Source organism: Solanum stenotomum, chromosome 7 (genome assembly GCF_019186545.1).
Source record: "Solanum stenotomum isolate F172 chromosome 7, ASM1918654v1, whole genome shotgun sequence".
NCBI lineage: Eukaryota > Viridiplantae > Streptophyta > Magnoliopsida > Solanales > Solanaceae > Solanum > Solanum stenotomum.
Window position 1 is genome coordinate 52127695 of NC_064288.1, and position 16227 is coordinate 52143921.

The window sequence follows — 16227 nt, forward strand, 5'->3', positions numbered from 1 at the left end:
GTCTCTCCCATTGTTGATGCAATTCTAGAATTCAACATTTACCTAACTTATGAACATTTTGGATTCAACAACCTGTTCCTATTGTTTATGTTTCTCCATAACAGGCGATGAGCTTATCGAGAAGGATGCTCGAAAACCAGGGAATAAACCACAACTTTGGACAGAGGAACATATAATATTTCATAAAGAACAAGAAATACAAGAGCAAAAAGTAAAGCTTGGTAAGTTAACATTAAAAGGGAAGTTCATATGCATCTTAGTACTTACATCTTATAGTAGTAAATAAGGAGATTTCATTGTGAAGGGACTAGGGACATATGCTGTTTGTCATTTCTAGTTTGATTTACAAAAAAAAGGTATCCCCCCACACAACAAAAATTAAGAATTTCATTGATGTTAGCTTCTTCCACTTTGGTATTTTCAATTCCTAATGCACATTTCTATGCTTGCAAATCCCTTTTGTTTTCACCGCGCAATTTCTTGAACTTGAGGGTAGCCAAGCTGCTCCGTCTCCCAGTTCAACTTCGAAGCAACACTTTCGTGGCAAGGAACATATTCCTGCAATTGCAAGAAGAGGAAAATAGTTAGATAGAGCAGTTCAGGAGATAGAAAATTTTCATCAAGAATATAATGACCATTGTGGTTGTCTCTTATAGGATGTTACCTCCAGTTTCTCGACCAGCTCCGTTGCTGTTGGTGCAGATACGATGATTTGGCGAGCATTGGGACTGATGAATCCTTCCTCCACAGCTTTGTCAATAAATGACAATAATGAATTGTAATATCCATCCACATTCAGCAATCCTACCTGCAAAATTGTACAATGCATATAGCTTTTAAGTTCTGCATTTGTCAACTACAAAGTAGACGAACAAAAAAGTTGCACGTATCATTATATAATATATATATACCGGCTTATCGTGGATGCCAAGTTGCGCCCAGGTAATTACTTCAAGTAGCTCCTCAAGTGTGCCATAACCACCTGGATGCAATGAAAAGCTTATTCACTGTTTGAATTCCAAAACAATCTAATTACATGTAAATGCCAAACAACTCTGGTTGGTTAAATCAAATAGCAAAGAAGGTGAAATTCCAGTTAATAACTCCTCCGTTTCAATTTGTTTGTTGGTTTTGACTAGACACGGAATTTAAGAATCATGAGGTCTTAAACATAAGTAGAAAGTACCAAAATACACATGTCATGTGGAAAGTTAGAATTAGAAAGTGGGAAAGAGCCGTTCTTTTTAAATAGAATAAAAACAAAAAAAGACAAAAAAAATTGAAACGGAGGGAGTTATTATTTTCCACAACTTTCTCAAACTGACTCTGTTGCCTGAACAGTAGAGCCAGAAAGCTAGTTGTGCCCAAGTATTTGACATTTATTTTGGCCTCATCCTTCAGCAAATAGGATGGCTTGATCCTCTGCTACGTTCTCAGGCTATATAATGTCACTGAAAAAAATATTTTATTTACATGCAGCCAGAACAAGTATATGACTAGTTGAATATTTTGGACAATTAGAATTCCTTGAATAGAGTGAGCATGATACCTTGTTAGGTACAGCAGCTAGTTGGCATTTACAATTTTGTGAAAGTGTGACAGTTTTCTCCTTTCTTCTCTCTCAGTGAGATAGAGGAAGATTCTTGCAGGAGGGCAGTGAACATTTAAGGAAAAAGAATAAATCACAGAACCAGATTAGTAATATTTTAAGTAGTGAAAAAACAGGTCTTAATTTTCAGTGCAAGATGTTGATTGGTCAACAACTAGGGGTTGAACTATATAGGCTTCTCTAATCATGAGTCTTTGGGGATTGTGAGAAACATCAAACCAAAGAACTTGTAATCCAACTGATTCTTTTTATCTTTTCATACAGTAGCTTTCAGGAATTCACATTCTTTTGTATTTCACTTTTTCCTCTGCCTTCTTGAAGATAACATTTCATCTATTGGTCGAACTCTTCAAAAATGTCAACGGAGGTGTGATGGATACTCCAAAAGGAAACAATTCCTTAACCCATAATCTTAAAATCCTAGCTCCGCCTCTAGGCAGAGCAAACCTATAACTTGTCTTGGGACTTCTATCCAAGAATATCCATAGAAATCTTGAAAAATCTAAAAGTGATACTCTCTCCGTTTTAATTTGTTTGTTTTACTACTTTTGTCTTGTTTAAAAAAGAATGTCTTTTTTTCTTTTTTGACAACTCTATAATTCTAATTTTCTGCGTGACATGTTTAAGCCACAAGATTAAAAAGTTTCTTTTACTTTGTTAAACTCCATGTTAAATCAAAATCATACGACAAACAAATTAAAACAAAGTCATTGAAAGAACTGATGCATATTAGATGTTACTTCTCTTAAAAGTTATTGTGGAAATGTGAGGAAGACTAAGCTAAAAAAATGACTACATTAACTCACAAATGAACAAAGCAGACAAGATATATGGTGAATTTATGCCCAAATTAGCAAACTAAAAGCACCTGATGTCCTTTTTATATAAGCATTTTGCCTGTGAATTTGAGTGCAAAGGGTGAAATTTAGACTTGCACTGATAGTGCTTATACCAACCTGGTAAGGCAATAAAAGCATCAGAGTGCCTAGCCATTTCTGCTTTCCTTTGATGCATACCTGCAACTGCCTTCACTTCCCCTACTGTTTCACCAGTTAACTGTGCAAAAAGGATAAAATATGAATTCATTTTCTTTTTTGAACTTCTTGAAATATGTGCCCTTCTTCTTGGGAGAAATGAAGAAAAAAAAGGGGTGGTGGGGGTTAAAGGGTCAGGAGAAGAAACAGGTTCTTGATGGAGTGTAGTGGCCTTATTAATGCACTGAAGCAATGATGAGCATTTCAGAAAGAGTTAAATCCACCCAAAACTCTTCATTTTGAAATAGTAGAAAAGTCACCAAACATATACACACAAAACTAAACACTATATACATGTACATGTACACTAAGTTGCTCCGACTCTCCAAAATTGTTGCCGCAACCGTGTTGGATAACTCCAAAAATATACTACTTTTGAAGAGTCCGAGCAACATAGCATGTACAGATACTCACTAACAGCCAAGAGGGAAAACTACAAGAACTAAACAGCAGCAACAGAGTGAATAAAGCATGCTACTCATAAAAGGGGAAATCAAACAAAAAGCCAGATGCCAAAGTACTATGGGGATATATGGATAAGGCCAATAAGGACCAAAGAAATAAACAGTTCCTTCAGAACCCCAGAAAGCAATTAGAAGAAAATGAAAGCACAAACATCAACATTTATGACAAAACTAGTGTTAACAAGAAACTAACTCAAAGTCTCACCTCATAAACACATGAGAATATACTATTGAAGGTTCTTATTTTTTAAGTAATATAATATAAATCAAGAAAGGCCTAAGACTTGTCAAGAAAACAACAGACATACCTCTCTAGGCATGAGTGTCTTGGGAATTACTCTGCAGCCAGACAATAACATGACAAAACATAGAGTAGGAGTTAGTAATAATTAAGATGATTAACTAAATTCCTCATGTTAAAAAAGTACTAATATTTTATCATTAATTTAAGAGCAGAGTGATTAGAGCATAGAAAGGTATCTTCTTCTTCTTTGTTTCTCACCCAATAACATGCCTACCACCATCATGAACAGCTTGTGAAACCAATCCCATTAGGCCTATACTACCTCCTCCATAGACCAAATCAATGTTCCTTGAGACCTTCAATATGAAGAAACAAGAAACTTTTAGTACATTCAAAATGGAAAATAACATGTCCCAAAAACCAAATATACTTGTTAAAGTAGTATATTTAATTAACATATATCAAGATGATGATGAGGCATAAATGCAAGAGTTTGTACAATAAGGGGGTGGGGGGGAATAGATACAAAACCCCTGTATATGAAAATAACAGGAAACATTGATTTTACAAAAATGTAAAGCAGAGAACATGACTACATACACACACACTAACTACAGAGATAGAAGAATTCCATGCAGGACTTTCTTTTGGAAAAAACCTCAAAGTAACATCACATTTTGCATGAAAAAATTTGGACCCAAATATCCTAAAATCCAAATACATTCTTTAAAACTTGGATTAAATTCATGTAAAGATACCATTTTTACATACCAAGAATGTACAAACACTGACCCCCAAATGAGCAAAAAGCAAAAAAAAAAACCATTTTACCCAAAAACCCAAAAAAAAAAAGGTCAGAAACTACAACATCCTAGTATTCCAAGAAACCAAAGCTAAAAATCAAGAAAACAAAATGGGAAGTTCCATTTTTGACTTAAGAAAATGAAATACCAATTCTTTTCCTAGCTCAATAGCAGCATCTTGATAGCTACTCTTCTTCCCTTGACTACTCCCACAAAACACACAAATCCTCTTGAATTTTGACACCATCACATCACTCCCCATCTCCATTTTTCTTAAAAAGTTCTCAACTTTTTTCTAGTACTAAACACTATTCCTTCAAAAAGACCCCTTTTTTTTCCCTTCCCCTTGTAAAACAAAACTCAAAGTTACAAACTTTTTAGCTCTATTCTTACAAATTACTCACTCTGAGAGAGCAATATATATAGAGGGCCAAAAGAGACCAATAGGGTCTTTCACATATATACGTGTGACATAGAATAATAGGATTAATGAATAATACCTATACACCCTTTAGCTTGACCACACTAAAACAAAAACAAAAAAAATAAAAAAAATTGCTAAATTATAAAAAAAATTTAAAAAAATCTCCATTGCTCAATACAATATGTGATTTTTTCTATACATGTATTGGGGGAGTATGGCACGTGACTATCACTTAGCACGCTTGTGCTTTGTGCTCTCTAGGCACGTGTGGACCACCTTAATTCATTTTTCTCGATTAATTTGAATTCATGTTCTCGTGTGTAGTTTAGGGGTGAAGTTACAATATTAGGAATGATTTTGGACGAATTCAGTAATTTTTGTTTATTTGTAATAATATTAGGACTAAAAGTAGCTATGGGGTGGAGATGGATATGAACTTTTAGTTCTGTGAGCTATGGGAAAGCTGGTTTGGAGGTGAGTTAGATAAATATTAAATCTTGTATAAGTAATATCATGTTTGGTAGCTGGTTAGAAAGTAAACTATTCATGTACAAAATTAATAAATTTTTTGTTTGTAATCTAGAAACCTGAATAACTAATACATGTATAAGTTATTAGGAATTTATATATTATTTTATGCATAATAGAAATTGAAAAAACTATATACATGAATAACTAAACTCTCCATAATTAATATATGTTTAAAAAAAGGTAAAATGATAAACTCAATATAACAATCATTATTTTTTTAATAGGTGTGTCAAATCAAAATTTGAGAAGTAAATCAGGGAATAATAATTTCATTTGTAGAATTATTGGTAAGATAACAATAGTTTGTACTTGGTGTTTTCTTACTTCCTTTAGTTAGGGCCAAAGGGTCCATACCTTCTCTCCTCACCCATGATGTTCACTCCACATCTTTTTCCAAATCCTTCTATCCATCTTTTTTAAAGGTTAGAATTTTATAGGTTTTTATAATAATTTAAGTTAATATATAGTAACTATAATAATTGAAGTTCATATATAGTAATCACAATAATAAAATTTATAAATATATAATTGTTTTGTTCATATATATAGAGTATGAACAAAGTTTGTTGAATTCATGTGAATCCACTAATATGTTGTTGATCCAATTTTGTATTTTAGGTAGTTTGTATTTGAAGGTTTTTTTTTAATGTTTTCTATACGTATATTTGATATTCGTATTATAGGTTCAACTAAATTCGAATTCGCAGATTACATAGCTCATACTTAAGGAGTATGCTCCCAACAAGATTTCTAGAGACTCAAACCCGAAATCTATATTTGAAATTATGGAGAATTTATTATGACACATTTTGTTTATTTTCTTTGCATAAGTAGTCAAAAGAAGAAGGTAGAAATTTAGTGGGGAGATTTACTTGAATATAACAATAATAGATTAATAAAATTAGCATAGTTACATAAACTGAAGGGTATCGATAGTCGAATATTCTTTATCGAGAATTTATGTTGTTTATATAATATTTTGTTTATAAAATTTTGAACACTCTTAATGACTTTTTTTTTATGTGGATACCACTAATTAATGATACATAATTTTAAATTTTCCTTATGAAAAATGGATTAATGACTTTTTTAAAAAGGTTTTCTATTCGTATATAGAGGTACAACTAAATTCGAAATCGCAAATTACATAGCTCATAGCTCAACTAAATTTGTTTATGGGGAGATTTGTTAGGGTTTTGCCCTGATTTTCTTACCATAATTTAAGATTTATTTTTCCTTAAAGAAAAGACAAAACATTACCATAAATGTTTTTACTTTTCTTGAAAGGAAAATATAATATTCTTTCATATTTGGTTTATTCTCTCCTTTTAGGACTCTTTTTCTACTAAGAAAAGGTTTTAGGACTCTATAAATATAGGTTTGTTTCTTCTAACAAAAACAACAATAGCATCTACAATGTAGTCGTTTAAGAGTCTTGTTTATGGGGAGATTTATTATCTCTAAAGTTTCAATGTTTTTCTTTATATTAGTTTTGATATAATAATATTTTGATTTTTAGTATAAGTTTTTGATATTTGATTTATCAATCATATGATTTGCAAATTGTAAGCTTCCGCATGACGCACTACTCATCCTTCAGAACCCAACAAGTGGTATCAGAGCACATGGTCTAACGATTCCATGGTCCGATGGTCCTATGGTTCAACGAGGTTGAAGACAGGCTCAAGATGGTTTCAAATCAATTTGTAATTAATTTGATGATAATGAAGATTTTTTTGTCAAGCTACATGTGGAGAAGAAGTTTCAACATATTTTCAACATTCATGTTGCTGCAATTTTTAAGAATAAAAATAAAATATTTTTAACCCATATATTTTAAACTTTATTTTTAACCATGGCAAGCAACAGTGATGAAGATTTTGTGAAGAACAAGATTGTCATGCAATGAAGAAGACAAATCAAGCTTTATCAAGAAAATCCAGCCAAAAGGGGAGATTTGTTAGGGTTTTGCCCTGATTTTCTTACCATAATTTAAGATTTATTTTTCCTTAAAGAAAAGACAAAACATTACCATAAATGTTTTTACTTTTCTTGAAAGGAAAATATAATATTCTTTCATATTTGGTTTATTCTCTCCTTTTAGGACTCTTTTTCTACTAAGAAAAGGTTTTAGGACTCTATAAATATAGGTTTGTTTCTTCTAACAAAAACAACAATAGCATCCACAATGTAGTCGTTTAAGAGTCTTGTTTATGGGGAGATTTATTATCTCTAAAGTTTCAATATTTTTCTTTATATTAGTTTTGATATAATAATATTTTGATTTTTAGTATAAGTTTTTGATATCTGATTTATCAATCATATGATTTGCAAATTGTAAGCTTCCGCATGACGCCCTAATCACCTTCAGAACCCAACAGATACCACTAATTAATGATACATAATTTTAAATTTTCCTTATGAAAAATGGATTAATGACTTTTTTAAAAAGGTTTTCTATTCGTATATAGAGGTACAACTAAATTCGAAATCGCAAATTACATAGCTCATACTTAAGGAGTATGCTCTCAATAAGATTTTTAGAGAGTAGACCCTGAAATTTATATTTGAGGCTATTGACACATTATGTTTATTTTCTTTGCATAAGTAGTCAAATGAAGAAGGTAGAAATTTAGGGGGGGTAGGGAGGGGGGGGGGGGGGGTTTACTTGAATATGAGAACATTAGATTCATAAAATTAGGGTAATCAAATATAATGAAGGCTATTTGATCAATGGAATATTCTTTATAAAAAATTTATATCATCTGTATAAAAAATATTATAAATATTTTATTTATTAAATTTTGAACACTCTTAACGAATTTTTTTAATGGTGAGGCCTCTAATTAATTGTATATAATTTTATATTTTCCTTATGAACAATGGATTAATGATAATTTCACAAGTTCACATATCAATAATTCATCTTTCCACTCATTTTCCTATATTCTTGGAGATTCCATTCTCAAAAATAGAAACAAAAAGAACCTCAAATTGATGAAAAAAATTAAAAGAACTTCATCACTTAAAAGAAAATAAACAACATGAACCCCATAAGCATAATACAAATAAAATATTCTACCTTTCTGAAATAAACAGTACTATATTGAAACTTTTCTTAATCTAGTTTTATTTTTTATTTTTGCCTTTTTCTCATGCAACTTTGAAAAAGATTAACACCTTTTCAACTGCAAAAAGGTTCTAAATGGACATTACAAAACAATTATTTTCTCTCTTGGACTAAACAATTAAAAAAAAATCAAGTACTAGCATGCTTACTACCATTCACAAGTTACAACACATTGTATGGGCAAATATATGTGAAAAATTCAGATGGAGTAACACTAATACTCATTGAGCATTGTGCAAATTAAATAAATTAAAAGATTATTATTATTATTATTATTATTATTATTATTATTATTAATTATTATTGAATAAACAAATTAAAACAATTGGGTATTGGTGTATCAGGCTTGTACCCTAATCCACCCTACTTCATTAGACACACTTGCTCTATTAATAGGAAACATTTCAATTTTTATTTCCCACCTCCCATGTCACTTGGCTTACCATGTTGTCCCAAACCCATGAATATAGCGTTTGGATTTGTTGGTGTGCATCTAAATTATTTCATCAGGAGTAAAAATAGGTCAAGATCAATCGAGGGGTTATGACCCTAATACAAATAATCCTAAGTTGTGTCAATGTACATTTTCTAAACGATAAGAAATTGGACTCTACATGTTATCTCTGATCAACATTTTCTCTTTATGAAGGTAGATAACACGAATCTAACTTCTGTTAGAAAAAAACTTCTTGTTATATATATATATATATATATATATATATATATATATATTTTAATTTTGTGGTCTTAAATATATCATGTGCAAGTTAAATTTAAAAATTGATCCATAAAAGAAACATTCTTTAATGTTTCGAAACAAATTAAAACATTCTTTATTTATTTTTTTGTTAAAAAAAAAACTTAAGATAATTTTATTATTACTAAAAAAATTAGGCCCTTTGATTTTGGGGGCCTAAGGCATATGCTTCATCTTTAAAGGCATTGAGTCACCCTTGGATTTTAACTCTTATTAGGAATCTTAATTAATCGATCGAGCTAGTGAATTTCGAATATCAAATAATTAAATATAATTAAAAAAAATAAAAAATTTAGTCATTTATGTTGGTGTCAGGATGGGAGGAACAGGGGACCATGCCGTGATAACTCATATTTAAATATGTTTGTAGGTCGACACATGTAAATAAGAAACTCAAAAAATAATTAGTCTAATAACTCATATTTCAATTAAATTATTTTGGAAGGAAAAAAATTCCTCAATCCCTAGGTTGGCCTATCTGTCTTATTTTTTATTTATTTTTTTCATCTCTGTTTTGTGTCTGATTACTTACAGTCCACTCTTTTGAAACTACAAAAAAAATATTTATAAAGTATAGAGATTATCAAAATATAATTACTTATATATGTTTAGTGGGATGTTGGATATACACACATAAAAAAAATGAGTGCATGCTTGCACGCGGGGTATTATAATTAGCATGTTTTTGTGTGTATTTTTTTTTTACACTCAAGTATTGTGTGTATTTTGATCTGTATTGTAATTGGTGGCAACACTCGACTCGACTAATTCAAAGTCACATAAGAAATACTAAAGTATATTCTATCGAACTTTCAAAACTTCTGATTTAGTGATAAAAAAATACATATCACTTTATCGCAATATATGTATATTTATTTGTGCAATGTATAAATAACTAATCAGTAAAAGTGAACGAACGAAATATTTGATAAAATAAATTTAATACTTTCTTATTTGTTTTAATTTTTACTACTTATTTCAAATTAAATATAAAAAGCAAAAAAAAAATTATTTTAAAGGAAAAAAGGATAAATATATCTCCGAACTATCGTAAATGGTATGCAGATACCCTCCGTCATACTTTTGGGACATTGGTACCCCTGTCGTCCAAAAACTAGAGCATATATACCCTTTATAGTTTATATTAACGGACATCCACGTGTCATAATCTCATCCACCGATCCGATATTTATTAAATATTGGATCAACGAATAAGATTGTGTCACGTGTCACTATTTAGTCTTCTGTTAGAGTGAAAGACATATATGCTCTAGTTTTTGAACGGCAGGACCACCAATATCCCAAAAGTATGACGGAGATATTTGCATATCATTTATGATAGATCAAAAGTATATTTGTCATTTTTTCTTATTTTAAATGAAAAAAAATATGGGTGTGTGTGTGTGGGGTTTGGGGGGCGGGGGTGTTGGAAGTGGAAAGGATGGCAACATAAATAAGAAGACAAAAATGATAATAAAACCAAACTGTCAATTGGTGGAGTAGAAAGTGACTTTTAATTGATTGGGGTAATTTAAATTTTTACTTTTATATAAATATAAATTGGCACCGTCACAATTTGCAATTTTGTGGTGTACAATTTTTTAAATTATAAATTCTCTTAAAATTATTTTCATTATTAGCTCTCATTGAAAAGTCAGAAGGAAATTAAAGAGGAAAAATAAAAAGTAAAAATAAATAAATTAAAAGGTGAAATAGTCGGCAGGTTTTCATTATTAACGAATGGCAATTATTTTGATGGCACAAGAATTAAATTAATCACTATATCCATTTGTTTACGTGAAAAATCAACATTATAGTTAGCGATAAAATTTGTAAGAAAAAAATATATTAAAGACAAGTAAATTAAGATTTAACAAGTTTTATTTTATTTGGACTAATTAAACCACCAAGATGGGAGATAATTACAAATATGAATATCACCCAAAAAATAAAAAAATATAAGGGAAAGGATGACAAGCTTTGAAAATTCTAAGAAAGAAGAGAAAAGGCTTCTAGTAAACATCTCTTCAGTCTCGATTGAACTTCGTGTTATGGTTAGGTATATCCTTTCACTATGCTTGAGTACTTTTTCTCGATTCGGAACAAAAGCCTACTCACCAATGTGCTCACAGATTAAGAATTAATTTTTCATTATTAAATAGGCGAAAAGTCTTTATCAAATACTCCCTCCGTTCACAATTGTTTGTCAGGGTAAAGTCATGCACACCCCTCAAGGAAAATTTAATAGAAGGTGTAATTTCACTAATATAACCCTATTATACCAAGAATACCAAAAGTCTACATAACTTTTTAATTGAACTACACTATCATTAAGGGCAGAATTGGAAAAAGGTGATTAATTGTTTCTTGATTGTTTAAATTGATAATTAATCTTGGACATCTATTTTTAGTATACCTGCCAAATAATTGTGGACGAAGGGAGTACATTCAGGGAGGTCAGGATTAATTCGACGATCAAACTCCATTCAAATTATATTAGAAGATCTTTCGCTTTTGCCACAACTAGCTCCCTAACAATAAGTTTCCATTTTAAAATTTTGTAAGGGATTAAAATCCATGTAAAAGAGGTAGGTGGAAATAAGAAAGAAAAAAGTACATTTTGTGAGAAGTGGAATAAATGTGTGATAGAGGCAATTTTGGTGTAAAGCTAATTGAACCACAGGCCTTAAAATATTATCATGTCAAATAGATAAAATTATGCTTCAGACTGTTGTCTCTGAATTGGAAATAATAATAATAATAATAATAATAATAAATATTCATTTTTTCCTTAAATGCTATAATCATAGTTTATTTTATTTGTAATTCGCAGTAAACATTTCATTTTTTTACCATTTGATTCGGTATACAATTAGTCATTTTCGATATACAATTACCCATTCAATATATAAATATATAAAAATGTGTTTGTGTTTGTATAAAACGAGAGAAAAGTGTATATACAAATACATATATTTTCGTCATATACACTTATAATTATACAAATACAGATCTTATTATACAAATTACAATGTATAAATGAATTTATACAAAACTAAACAATTTGTATAAAATTGGATGTATCTAGTGAATTATACAAATCAAAAGCTCCATAGCAAACATAAAATTTGCTATGGAGCACAATTATGCAAACTATAGCTATAGCATACAAATATGATTTTTATGTTTGCTATATGTGAAAGTTGCTCTTTATACAAACGAGAGGCTGCCAGCGATTTATACAAATGAGAGGTTGACAACGATTTATACAAATGAGAGGATGTCATCGATTTTATACAAATTTGATGTTCCATAGCAAACATAAAATTTGTTATCGAGCGCAATTATACAAACTATAAATATAACATACAAATATAATTTTATGTTAATTTTTATATTTTCTAAACCTAAAATTTACTCAAAAATAAATCGGTTACATAAAAGTGAAACTCTACTTTCTATAAAAACTTGATAATGACCCTCAAATTTTCCGTGACCAAAATTATCAACTATTCTGGATAAGTATAACTAACAAAATTCTCGTGATTTGTTATGCTTATTTTTCAAACCAAATTTATTACTTTTAGTTTTTGTATAATTTTTTATTGCACATTTCCAAAATAAAAATAAAAATTGCGTTTTGCACCTTTCAAGTCAAAAGTCTAATAAAACTTCACAACATATTTTAGTTATCAAATAGAATATTCTACTTTTTGAAATTGCATATCTTACTCGTAGCATTTTTATATGATGCTAAATAATTAGCAATAATTTTTTTTTGTTATTTAACATGAACATTATCCGTTGCTCATAATTTTTATTCTAATATTTAAAGCATTTAATGAAAGATTTTGAGTATAAAAAAGTCACGTTTTGTCTCCCCCTATACGTAGGTTCATCGTGGGTTATTTCATTTTTCAACTATTAGCCCAATCTTGATTCATTTTCACATCCTCCCTCATAAATATCTCACATCATCCTTTTAATTTATTTGTCTTTTTATAATTTAATATAGAATTTAAAAAAAATAACTTTTTTTTAAAATTTTATAGTTATAAACATAAAACATGTCAAATATATCAACATATTTTTTAATTTTGTGATCTTAAAATTAAAAAAATTGAATATATGAATTGAAATAAAAATAGGATAAATAAATTGAAACAAGATACGAAGACATAATTTTTTTAAGTAAAAAAATTTTATAATAATAGAAAATCAAGGTGTTTGTATGTTTATAATAAAGAAAATTCAATTGTACAAATTAGAATTAGTTAAAAAAAGATTGACAATTGCAATTGCACAGAGTTGTTGGGCTGTTTGTTCTTTTTATATTTTTAAAAATAAGAGGAAAATAACAGCATATGTACTCTATGAAGAGCTTTAACTTTTTATTTTTCACTCGAGGTTCGATATCTGCTTTTGGAATCCAATTACAAATTTAGGTTGCGTCGCTTCTTACCAAAAATTCATTACCAAAAACTTAAACCTAAGTTTTCCCTAGGAAACAATTAGTAGGGATCGGAGAACTACTTCTTCCTTTAAATGGGCTACCGTTTGCCTAAAGTAAATCGAAAATACAATTCGACTCAATATAAAAGATTGCGGTGAAATGAATAGAACTTTTCTATCTTCAAACAAAGTTCGATCAAACATTTGAAATGAAAAAAATCTTAATTAAAAACATTAATTCTTTAATATGCCTTACACATATGAATTTGAATTAGTCATGTACGTCCAAATCAGACACAAGTAAAAAATAAAAACAAAAGGATAATATAAATTTTCAACTTTTTTTGTTTAATGATTGTAAAAGAAAAATAATAATTGTAAAGCCTAACTTGAAGGGATTGTGCCCATCGATCGGTTGGGGAAGGAACATGCCAATGCTTTATTGACCATATTTGTTAAGTTAGTAAAACAACATTTATGAGTCTTTTAGAATATTCCACGTTGACAAGACTACCTCCATTAATCAACATGATGACACACACTTTTTTCACATAAATTTCGCAAATGATCACGTAACTATCACTTTTTTTCATAGAAATCACAACTTGTGAACTCGATAGAGCCCAATGTTTTAAGGTCGAACTAATGTGTGTGTGGATGAGGCCCGTCTGCATATGTGAAAGGACAAACGTTGCCACTCAATGTATTGAGGAGGATTTAAAATGGAATAATTAATTCATATAGAAGAAAAGATTCTCTATTAATTTAAACATTGTATACTAATATATTTATGTATCGAGGAAGGGGAATAATATCTGATTTATTTCGTACTTTTCGTTCAATGAGAATTTTCAAGATATAGTTTCACTTCGCTAACTTTTATATGATTGACTTATATATGCTTTTGCTCAATTATATGCAGCTTTATATTTGAATATGGTCAAAGAAGAGGCTGCCAAAATGTTTAAGTCTTTTCCTACATTGGTTTAAGCTCCTTTTAACTTTTCCACTTTTTGTTTTCCTTTGTCTCAAAGCAATAGTAGAAGAAAAGAAAAAAAATATGTGAATACTTATATTTATGACTAGTTAATCAAATAATATTTATAGGTAGACTCATTATAATATACTTATATTTATGACTAATCAATCAAATAATATTTATAGGTAGACTCATTAGAATATTATAGGATTTATAATTTTTAAAATAAAATAAAACATTTGTTACAAAATTCTACGATAATGATGTATATAGCTTAAACAGTATAACAAAATGAGTTTAACGTAACCCCTTGAAATGTATCATTGTGTTTCGAAGGAGGCAAGTTAAATACATTTCTTAAATAATATTATAACAATATATTTATTAATTAGCTAAGTTCAAAATAAACTAATAAAAGTGAACGAAGGGAGTGGTAGGTTCTTGATATACTTGTGGTTCCATTATCTTGGAAATAGAAGCAAATTAGTTTTGAAACTATTTGTTCTAAGGTGAATGTTTGACTGGACTACAAATTATCCAAAAATTGTGGAAAGAACATTTTCTTTTAACATGTGATATATGTAGACCAATTAAATAAAGTGCAAATTAAAGTGAGACAATATATTTTTTTGACCTAAGAAGGTTCAACTTTGGAAAAATTAAAAAAGCCTAAACTTTAGAGTGCTTTCATTGGGTAATGATTATTAAGTAAGACTTATATGAGTGCATGGCTAGCATGTTTGCTTTCAAAATAGGTTAACGTTCATTTTTTTAAAATTTTATTCTTAGAGTGTAAATTATATATAAGTCGTCAGTTTAAGATATATTTTTCACTCTATTAATTAATTAGGTAGTTGAAAAGATATTTATAGATAAGCTTACTTGAAATGTAAGATATGTAATCTTGAAATTACGATAAGTTATATCTTATAATAGATAGAAATGATCTGATCAATGATATACAAAAATTACTTTTGTACTGATAATATATATAACTTAGGTTCTTTATTTTATTATTAATAGGCATTGGCTTCAACTATAGCTAGTAGTGTTTGAATCATGTTAAAGAAGTCTAAGTTGTGACTATAATGATTCCCCTTACAACTTTTAAACCTTCATTATCTTTGACTTAAAGATAAAAAGAGAGAAACAAATGGTTAATTTTAAGCAAGATGTAATGACTTAAGGTAGTAGATAACCAATCATGATCATGTTTGATAATAATTCCTGTTTTTTCAATACTAGTTTAGTGGGAATAATTAAAGTTACTTTTCTTGTTTTGACTGATTTATTTATTCAAATTAGTAGGAAATTAAAGAGTGAGTTGCCATCATATTAATAGTGGAAGATGTATTTCCTATTATTATTATTATTATTATTAAATCTATAGGAAGGTTAGTACTAGTGCAATTGTTTGGTCAAGAAATATAATAACAACAACAAATTCAATGTAATTCCAATGTATATAGACTTTATCCTTATTTTTGTGGAGTATAGCCGTAGAGAAACTGTTTTTGATAAATTTTTGGTTCAAAAGAAGAGTTTTCAAAGTAGAATTGCAAGAAAAAATAACAACAAAATAACAAGATACAAAACAAATGAAGCAATTACAGACAATAATAACATATTATTGCAGAATAAGAGACTAAGCATCAACTAACTACTATACTATGTTTGGTCAAGATGGATTTGAATGTTATAGTTTAATATTATTTTAAACATATTTATTGGCTTTTTTGTTGTAATAATCAAGGATTAAATTGTATTGTGAAAATATAACTTAACTAGTAATTATAACAT

The 16227-nt window shown here is 29.2% G+C and overlaps 1 protein-coding gene across 1 annotated transcript; it reads right to left on the reverse strand.

Moving 5' to 3' along the window:
* Nucleotides 1–206: 206 nt before the first annotated feature.
* Nucleotides 207–4666, reverse strand: LOC125871802 (cytokinin riboside 5'-monophosphate phosphoribohydrolase LOG3). Its single transcript, XM_049552478.1, has 7 exons — nucleotides 4303–4666; nucleotides 3610–3707; nucleotides 3416–3446; nucleotides 2566–2665; nucleotides 912–982; nucleotides 665–808; nucleotides 207–558 (listed from the first exon to the last, which is right to left on the reverse strand). Exons 1-7 carry the CDS (start codon nucleotides 4420–4422, stop codon nucleotides 466–468), a joined length of 657 nt encoding a protein of 218 aa, XP_049408435.1. The 5' UTR covers nucleotides 4423–4666; the 3' UTR covers nucleotides 207–465.
* Between the last annotated feature and the right edge of the window lie 11561 nt (nucleotides 4667–16227).